The sequence below is a fragment of the Rhyacophila brunnea genome, unplaced genomic scaffold (assembly GCF_057557595.1).
Source record: "Rhyacophila brunnea isolate RB1 unplaced genomic scaffold, BYU_Rbru_1.0 scaffold_3, whole genome shotgun sequence".
Classification (NCBI taxonomy): Eukaryota; Metazoa; Arthropoda; class Insecta; order Trichoptera; family Rhyacophilidae; genus Rhyacophila; species Rhyacophila brunnea.
The window spans coordinates 46,136,225-46,146,521 of record NW_028232965.1 but is presented as its reverse complement, the minus strand read 5'-3'; the positions used below and the strand labels follow the sequence as shown (position 1 = coordinate 46,146,521).

The 10,297-nt window shown below is 32.1% G+C and overlaps 1 protein-coding gene across 1 annotated transcript; it reads right to left on the bottom strand.

The window, feature by feature from the left end:
• Positions 1-266: 266 nt before the first annotated feature.
• LOC147068440 (uncharacterized) lies at positions 267-8,332 on the bottom strand. The gene is made up of 4 exons (XM_085953392.1): positions 8,259-8,332; positions 7,403-7,500; positions 2,921-3,055; positions 267-1,446 (listed from the first exon to the last, which is right to left on the bottom strand). Exons 2-4 carry the CDS (start codon positions 7,484-7,486, stop codon positions 1,354-1,356), a joined length of 312 nt encoding a protein of 103 aa, XP_085809518.1. The 5' UTR covers positions 7,487-7,500; positions 8,259-8,332; the 3' UTR covers positions 267-1,353.
• Between the last annotated feature and the right edge of the window lie 1,965 nt (positions 8,333-10,297).

Genomic DNA, 10,297 nt, shown 5'->3' with positions numbered 1-10,297 from the left:
TTGTTGATTGTAATAAAGAACGACAAGTATAACCCGTGACACGATGCGAGACATTAGATCTCCAAACCGCCGTGCTTGAAATTATGGATGTCAGCAATTATGTACTATCTCCAAACCGCCGTGCTTGAAATTATGGATGTCAACAATTATGTACTATTACAAAGCTAAATATTAAAAGTGAGTTTTTCACGTTCGAACTGGAATAGAAATTATTCTATTTTGCCTATAACCAAAATTGATGGGGAATTATTAAAGAAAAACAAGTATTTAGATTTGTGTTTTTATTTATTAAGACTAAACATTACAATCACTCACATACACACATGACGAGGAATAAATTTTAAAATAAATGCTTATAAAAAAGTTGACAATGTAAAAAGGCAAAACAGATCTAAAGTTAACATGGAGATTATAAAAATGGCACAGTTACAATTACCAAATAATAAATCAAACACTATACAAGGCTGGTTTATTTTCTAAACTTTTTCTTATAAAAAATATTTCTATGGGTTATTTCCTCGTAAATATTTTCTCAACTTAAAACTGAAAGCGTAACAATGCCTGATCGGAAATACAAAAGAATCCTGGGAGGCTACGCAAAATATCTCTACTGAGATATAACTATATTATAACTAAAAATAAAGCAGAACGCCTTCACTACGAGACGAAGGCGAAAATACAGATATGTTCTTATAAAATCCTAACCAAATAACTCCAACCGTTGCCGAGACTGTGCGACACTCCCGTGCTTAGCAATTTTTTCTCAACCGTAAAAAGTGATGAATAAATTTTTTTTTATGAAAACTTACCAAAAAATGTGTATACAGTGTTTGAAATGAGACTGAATTTTATTATTGAACACCACAGGTGATGAGTTGAAACGAATGAGACAAATTAAAGAATATGAAACGGGTCCAGTAGTAAAACACATCTATCGATAGTCGGTTACGTATAATTATCCTAAGCGACCTTCCGCTGCGGCGAGACAGAGCACGCGCACCCCCGCCATTACTGTTACGAGACATGCCTCCGCCCGCTACCTCAAAATCCGACGCTGTTTCGCATTTTTGGTCAATAAAATCGTGGATAAAATATTATTCAAAAAGTCAACAAACATTCAGGTATACAAAATTTTCTTACAAAAAAAAACAATACTTCGATACGCGAAGCACGATTGATGTAAACGTCGGTAACGGTTACAGCGGGTGGACATACGGGCAGACTTTCGCCAGGTGAAATTTAGCGGGTAGGGAGGGAGAAATTCTCAACAAGAGAAGACGGGCTGATGACCGTCCGTCTATTGATCGGAGACTTCCTCTTCATCATCATCGTCCATCCTTCCGTCGAAGCTGCTTATTTAGGGGGAGGGGCATCTTTGCGCGGGCGGCCGCGACCTTTGGCATCTTTGCGCGGCCGGCCACGACCTCGCACATCAACGGAAGGCTTCTGAACAGATAAACTAAACATTAAACACAGGACAAAAGATAACATAAGGGCTTAATGTGGGCCACTCTATTGGACAAGCGAGTCTTGACAAATTAAGCTTTCACAGATGAAGTCAGCAACATTTCCACACGGATGGTGGTGATACAATGCGAAAAAGGTTGCCCCGACCTGTGCTCTCCAGCGCACTAACATAACCTAGTCTGGCTGCTATGTCGTGTTGCTGTGAAGGCCATTTAGATCAATATTACCATGTTGTCTGAATTGCACATCCATAGATTTACTACGAAAATACCTTGAAATCAAAAATATTAGTCACATTCTAACTTTATACTCATATATTATTTGTGGTTCAATTTTTTCATGTTTGAATCAATAGCGCAGCACTATCTTCGGAAATCTCTATTTAATGCAGGAGTATGATTATAATATACAGCCTTGCCCTGCATCTACGATATGCCCAGGCACACTAGAAATATTTTTATCAATAGGTACAACAGCACCAGTTATTTATTATTCTGATAAGATAAATAAATGGACCGTGTGTAAGATGAATGGATGGAATCGTAGGATTAGATGTCGATGAGAAATGTAGGGGTAATTTGTAGAAATTAGGCAGGATTTTTAGTTCTCCAGATAGTAATGGTGATGTCAGCCAGAATATAATATTCCACTATAGCTAGTATGAAAACATACTTTAGAGTAGAAGTATAAACAATGCCTCAGTAAGTTTATAGAGATTAATTAATTACTAAATAAACATATTCAATTGTTGTAAAAAAAAGTTTTCTTTGGTAGAGATTTTTTTTTGGTATATTTATTTTTATAAAAAGTAATAGTTACAATTACATTTCAGTAAGTCCATCACCGAGACTTGCAGTGAATGTACGAGTATATTTCGAGGGCTTAGTGTCAAACAACACTATCTACAAAAGTGCAACTTTACAGGAGAGCCAAAAATCGTTATTTTAGATTCTTGTTACTCAACAAGGGAAATGTTTATTTAAAACCTAATGTTAATATTTTATAATTTATTGTGTATTGTACATTTATCTTGCTTATGATGATGTTAAAATTTATAGGGATAGTTTTAAAAAAATATGAAAACAAGGGTTACTTATGTAGTTAGCGTTAAACTTTACTGACGATTTAATAAGAAATTAGAAAAAATTGACATAACGTTGTTTGACTATCATGTAGCCGTAAATGTAAAATAACGTTATCTAAAAAAAAAAAAAAAACATTTTTTGTAGATAACGTTGTCTGACTTTAAGCACTCGATTTATGTCTACAAAACGACCTGCGGCTTTCTCCTGTTTGAGCATAATGCTTCCTAATAAAGGTTGACTTAATTTTAGACTTTCTTTCGAAAGGAAACCTAAAAAACCTTAGGTGTCAACCTAACGGAATTAAGGTCACTAAAAGTGCACCAAACTGTAGTTTGAAAAATCGATAATGAAATGGTAGAAAATCCAACCTTGGGTGTAGCGGCTTTTTTCTCGAATCCTTTGGGGCGACCTCGTCCTCGTTTCGCTGGAGAGGGCTCATCATCAGATGATTTTGTTGATTCTTTCTTGGTCGGCGTTGGCTGCCTTCCTCGTTTTTTTGCTTCCTGTAAAATGAATAAAACAGTGTATTAAAGCTATAATATTCTAGGTATATGGTTTGTGTGATCGAGGTCATTTGAGACCAAAAACCAAACGAAAACATACTGCAATCCAAAAATAAGTAGGTTATGGATTGTTTTCCTATAAGTTGTTGGGTTTTTTTGTCTCTAAACACCTTAACCACAATGACGATATGGAGTACCTACTACATAATTACCAAAAATGTCCCAGAGCGTGAAATTAAAAACACTTTCTCAATGTATTTACTCATTTAGTGCTAACACCGCGACTGGTGCGTTTGAAGTACTTGGCCATTACATATAATTAATGTGTTAATTAAATGTGGTAATTAAAAGGTAAATAATTAAAAGTTCAGCAGTGATTGTGTACTTACTTAAGAATTTGTATTTCTCTGATTTAAGATAAAGGTGTTACATGTAGAATTAATAAAGAGGGAAATAAAGATTGATATTTAACAAAAGAAAAAAGTCTTGAATAAAATACTTCTACGGTACTAGTCGGTTATTCTGGATACAACAGCAAACATTGAAAATAGCCGATATACTGGATTATTTGTTAGGATAACCCAACCTAAACTAACCCAAACTAACAAATAATCCGGTATATCGGCAATTTTCAAAATGCGTTTGCCGCTGTATCCAGGATGAATGTATAGAACCACTTCTACTAAATGTACAGTTAATTGGGGGTAAAAACACTGAAATTATATTGCCACCAATTATAATAAAATATACACCAACCAAATTTGTATTGAAGTAATGTTTCACAAAAAACTGAGTAAGGTAAGAGCTACTATTATGGGCCAGCTTCAATTATTGGCCACTTACAGATAAAATCTAGTTTTTTTAAGATATTAAATCAACATTGCCATCTGGTAAGTAATTAAAAAATCTCGGCAATTGTTCCTCCGTTGGTAAAACAGATAATTGTTACTTTTAGCATTATAAAACAACCTCAAAACCGCATTTGTATCTGACAGTTCGAGCGAAACCGTGAAATAAGTGCGATTTGTTGTAAATTGTACAAGGACATGACTTCTGTTAAAAGGTATGTTAAACATTCAATATCATACAAAATGCTAATCCAATTGACAAGTATATATGCATTTGATTTATGTATACATCATTAGACATATATTTTGGAAAAAATAGGTGGGTAGGTATGTTATGATGGTGGCCAATAACTGATTCCAAAATATGTCGATTTTCATCGATAATAGAATATGTGACTAATTAGTAAAGTATTACATTTATTTTTATTAGTTGAATAGTGTTTTAACAGTATTATTAATAATCTTTGTTTTTATTATATTTCTCCGACATTAGTAGATAAATGTTGGCCACCTGGCCCATAATTGTAGTTTTGATGGCCGATAATAGAAACTTTTTTCTTGATTGTTCCAGAATAAAAATCCATCAAAATAAACGAATGAAATATAGTCAAGAACTGAAGAATAAAAGAAGCAATAGAGTATATAAAAGACCATAGTGAAGAGTCTTTGCGTTCAGTAACAAGAAGATTTGAAATACCAAGAAGCACACTAAAATTCCTTCCGCAAAAATCCTCTACTGAAAAGTTTTGTATGCTGTTCCGACTGTGAGAAAACTTCAATGATTCTCATTTATCCTTTATGCTACGTCAAGATGTTTGTTAACTTCTATTAGCTAGGTATAAGATTTCTTTCGAATATTTGAAATCAATTTCCAACAAGCTCTACGTATTTAATTAAATATGCCTATCTCACTGTAACTCGATGTGAATGTGTTCTTTATATTTTTAAGTAATATGTTACGTATGTCTAATAAAATGACGATAAAGTTGCATTAAGTACTTGATTGAACACTTAATAATGATGTGTGATCATAATATTACATAAACTGTTTTTTTAATTTTTGTTTAAATAATGTTATTACAGCAATTTCGGGGTGGCCAATAATTGCATCTTTTGGTGACCAATAATTGAAAAAAGTGGCCAATAATTGTAGATTTCTGCCTTTTTTTTGATTATTTTTTTTATGATGTAAAATATTTTTTTTAAATGTTCTGATAATTGATTATTATAAAAAAATAAACAATTTAACAAATAATATTTTTTTATTTCACCTTCCTAATGATATCTGTCCACAAAAAATTAACAAAGTTGAAAAAATCCTTAACTGGCCAATAATTGTAGCTCTTCCCCTACTGAATGCTAATTCAATTTATTACACAAAAGAAAGGTTGGGTCTTTTTACTGGTTCTCCGCTGTCGCGAGCTGCCATCTGTCAGTGTTGCCAACTGAACTATAATTATAGTACATTTTGGTCCACGTACAATTAAAAAAGTAACATTTTCGTCTGCGTACTATTAAAAAGTATGGTATGTCAAAAATACCAAAATTTTGAAAAATGGACTTAATTGAATTCGCCGGTTGTGTGAATATTCCCCATTGCTTATTTCATTGCTTTTAAAAGTTGTCTAATTGTCGATCTTTAAAGCTCCGTAAAATGTTCGTACTTCAATCACAACAAATCGTAATAACGTGAAGCGAGGGACGTAGTAAGTATAATCAATATAATATAAGATCTCAATGTGCGATATTAGTCTATGGGCGTAGTCTTGCGTTGTATACTTTAAAAAACTATCGTGACCAAAGAGATTGAAAGACTGGAGAGGGAACACGCTATCATTTATGTACTAAAAAATACGAATCGGAGAAAGACAGTTGGTAATGTTGGTATTCTGGAGCTTCTTCAAGTTCGTGTGGTAAAACAACATGGCGGATATAATATTGTTATTCTCTCGATTTATACGTATTATACGTTATTATTCGGTAAAAAAATGTTTATTAATGGAAGAATACAAATGAGTAACAGCATTTCGGAACAATATGCATACTCTTAATTATTTATACATTGATAGTTTTTCCTAAAAGATCTTTTACAATAACAATTCAAAACTTTTACATCAAACGTCAAATGGTTGTTTATTGCGAAAAATCCAGGGCCGTATGCATAATATTATTTTGAACCCAAAATATACAATGTCTTTTTCAAAGTAAAAACTGTTAGTGCTAGTTAATGACATTCATTATTTACATAGATTTTATATTTCATTTCAGAGTTAAATATATTTTTAAGAATACCAAACAAAAAATTGTATTTATATGAAGTATGTAATGGAGTATATGTAGCAATTTTATAATGTTATAGGTATAAATTAAATTATTTCAGATTTCCGAAAAATGAAGTTCTTCGGAAATTGTGGATTGATGCAGTCGGGCGGGAGAGCTGGGTGCCATCTAAATATTCATTACTGTGTGGGAAGCATTTCTCGGAAAGTGACGTTAAATGAGTGTTAAAGTTAAATGAGAGTTAAATAGATAAAATATTGTAATTAACTATATAATCAAATTTTCAACATACCTACCTGTATTTTGTCTCTAATAGGTTTGTATAAACAAGTAATTTTATACACAATATGTCAAAAACGAACCCACGTTATATTTTTATTTCATAAAATATTTTCAAAATACACATGTGTAAATAGGTAGGTAATATAATAATTTTTTTTTTGTTTGTAATTAACTGTAATTATTTGTGTTTTTTATTTAACCGTTTTATCTAAACAATAATGCTATGTTATTTTACATAGAACAATATGTAAAAACAAGACCATATTTCTTATTCCAATATTTAACCATTTGCTATTAACTGATTTGTGTATAATTTTTCGTAATATTATTGTGTTTTTGTGTTATTAAAAATAAAATACTTACATCCATTTGCATTATTTTTTCTTACCCTGAATCCTAATAAAGTTTTTATTGCGGGAACTTTTTATAATGAAAATACGTTTATCATAAATTGGTTGTAAGCTTGTGTTGATAAAAAAAAATACTCAGTGGGGCGTTTTTATGTCCAAGTATGGCCCATTTGCAGCAAAGTGTACCTAATTTCAGAGAAGTAGAACTTTCTCTCACAAAACGAGTACACACTGACATTTGTGTGCTACCTCTGGGGGAGGAGTCCAATCTCTTTGATCGTGACAGTTAATGACGGCGGCCGGCGTTAGCATTTTTCGGTTGTAAGATGTGTTTAAATAAAGCAGGGCATCGGAATTTCTCGAATTCCCCGTTATGTTTATGTGACAAACAAAAAACTTAACATTTTCAACACGTCTTATAATTTTTGCCGAAATACTATGTCTTGGACCGCGTACTGTAATTCGATGACAAAAAGATAGCTGAATTCCAAAATGGCGACTGACAGATAAAGACGGCGGAGCACCAGTAAACAGCACCGAAAGGTTAATTATATTAATTACTAATGAAATTATTTTCATGTACTTACAGCTGACGGTGTTCCAGGTGTTCCATTAGATTTTGGACGTCCTCTGTCCTTTTTCTCAACAACTGCTCCCCCATCGTCAGACATTATTTGACTATTATCTGAAAATAAAAGAAAAATGCATCACGATAAAATGTGAGTAGGTACCTACCTAGTATCGGCACAAATTGAAAATTAAAATATCCGGTATAAAAAAAAATACGAAACGAATGTTTTTACATTAAAAATAACACAAAAAATATCCATCATTTTCGTCTGCAAAATTCTTTGTTATTATAGCTTGCAAAATAACAAATTCAAAATGGTCAACAAGCGGTATTGTAGGTACCTACTGTATACAAACTATAATTAACAAAATATCGGGTTTGACTGACGCCGAATTTGTATCAAAAAGATAAACAACCGAATAGTTCGCGATGTCAGCGTTCTCAAATTTGTGAGCCGGTATTTTAAATAGCAATTTACGTACAACGTACAAACAACATAGCAATATTTGTATATAAAAAAAATGTCTTCGGTGAATTTGGGCGGTCATACGTTTGGCGTCATTTCCAAGGGCTGAATATGCCGATGCATAACGAGACAATTGACATGTAAAATCGATTATTAGACATTTTGTTACCGTATAATTATTAAAAATCACACCGGGGTCGAAGCATTGACATTAGAAACATAGTAAATTTGCACATATTAGGAAAATCGACCGATGAGAAGCTATTTCCCCAGTGCAATAAGTTATGAGAATTTCGGCCAGACAGTAGGCTCATTTTAGGCAAATACACATTATTAAAAAATATATAATATCACTGAGCAAAGAATATATTAAAAAATATGTACAAACATAATATTTGCAACTTACCAAAGGCGTTCAATTCACACAAATCTGAGCGTCACAAGCGTGCGTCAAAGTGATTGGTGACTATGGACGACTATGGAAATGGCGTGGCAGTGTTGCCATCTTTTAAAAGTGGAATTATAGTACAGAGCCTCAAAAATTATAGTATTTGGGGAAAAAATATAGTACGCGTTGTCATCTGTTGAAAATGTATAGGTTTTTTTTTTCTCAGAAAAAAAAAATAACGGAAAATTTGAAAAACTCCGAGACTATTTTTTATTTAGGTATCTCTTCAGACCAAAAATGCTTACCGAAGAATTCAAGAAATTTCATTTAAAACCAGTGAATGGATTATTTTACGTTTTTCGAGAATTTTTTTTTCAAGTTCTTCAAATCTTATATTGCGAAATTATAGTACTTAATTTGTTTATTTATCGAACGTTATTGAAATTTTTGTACTTTTTACATATTTTTTCCAATATTCAAAATTATAGTATTTTGGGCGTACTATACCTGTTTTATATTGTGCATAGTACGTGGACCAAAATTATAGTACAAATACTATAATTATAGTACGGTTGGCAACACTGTGGCGTGGCAATGTTGGTATATTTTGAAAGTGGAATTATAGTACAGTGCCTTCAAAATAATAGTATTTCGGCAAAAAATATAGTACGCGTTGAGTGACCAATAATTTTCTGCATTTTCAAAAAATTAAACGTGGGGTAATTAACGTCTTGTTTTTTTAGACGAAATTCAAATGTTGAGTCAGCAGTTTCCAAACTTTATGTTACTACGCCTCCCTTTTAAAAAAAATCTAATCAAGGCGCCTCCCCCCCTTATTTCATTAAATAATACAGACACCTTTTTAAATCGCCAACAATGTACCTACTTACGAATACAAAAATGAAAAAAAAAGGTGCTACTATACTATATTACATTTATTTTTAACGAATGTGCTTGTTTATTAGCACCGACTTTTTTTTTGCTATTAATAAAATAATGTGAAAAGTGCATTAGCAAATTAACCAAGAACTCAGTAAATAGATTTATGTTTGCTTCAATATATCTGGCGTAGAAATCATTTAAAAGTGGAGACATGGTGAACTTTTTTTTTGTCATTTTGATTTCCTAAGCTCCATTTTTTTATTAATGCCTTCACTTTGTCGTTTTAAATCAGTAAATGCATTATTGGTCCTTGGATTGATTTATTCACTCATTTTTTTAAATTTCAACCAAATTGACAAAATAAACCAAATTAACAACAAAATTATCGTTTCTAAACAAATTTGCCTCAAATTTCAACATTATAATTAATTTGACCCTTTTATTTCATTTTTTTTACAAGATAGCAATTGCGCTTCACAATAGTATAGAAGTGAGGGATTATAAAATTAGTCTCCATATTTGCAGAAAGGTTTGCAAACAACCTTTTATAGGACTATTATTAAGTAGTTTATAACTAGCGGCCCTTTTTTAAGCTATGCATTTGCAAACTGCAAACCTGTGGTTACATTAATCGTGTTAAACTTTTCGCGCCTCCCTTTGCAACACTCCACGCCTCTCAGTTTGGAAATCGTTGTGTTAAGTAATTAACATGGGGATTATTTTTTTTGCTTCTCACAGATTATTTTGGCGTTGTTTTTCTTCTACTGGCAACTTTTTTGCCGATTCCTCAAAATTATAGTATTTTGGGCGTACTATACCTGTTTTATATCGTACATAGTACGCAGACGAAAATTATAGTACAAATACTATAATTATAGTACGAATGGCAACACTGTGGCGTGGTGACTCAGTGTTGCCATCTTTTCAAAGTGGAATTATAGTACAGAGCCTCTAAAATTATACTATTTGGAGAAAAAAATATAGTACGCATTGTCATATTCTGTTGAAAATGTATGGTTTTTTTGTTTCTCAGAAAAAAAAATTATGGAGAATTTAAGAAATTCCAAGACCATTTTTATTTAGGTAGGTACCTCTTCCGACCAAAAATTCTTACTAAAGAATTCAAGAAATTTCATTTTAAACCAAATTCAAGGGATTTTTTTACGTGTTTTTCT

Bases quoted from the DNA above. Each gene is read 5' to 3' on its own strand.
- LOC147068440 (XM_085953392.1), bottom strand. From the start codon at position 7,486: ATGTCTGACGATGGGGGAGCAGTTGTTGAGAAAAAGGACAGAGGACGT. The intron at 3,056-7,402 runs GTAAGTACATGA...TTCATTTTACAG, and splicing joins CACCTGGAACACCGTCAGCT to GAAGCAAAAAAACGAGGAAG. The intron at 1,447-2,920 runs GTTGGATTTTCT...TTATCTGTTCAG, and splicing joins AAAAAGCCGCTACACCCAAG to AAGCCTTCCGTTGATGTGCG.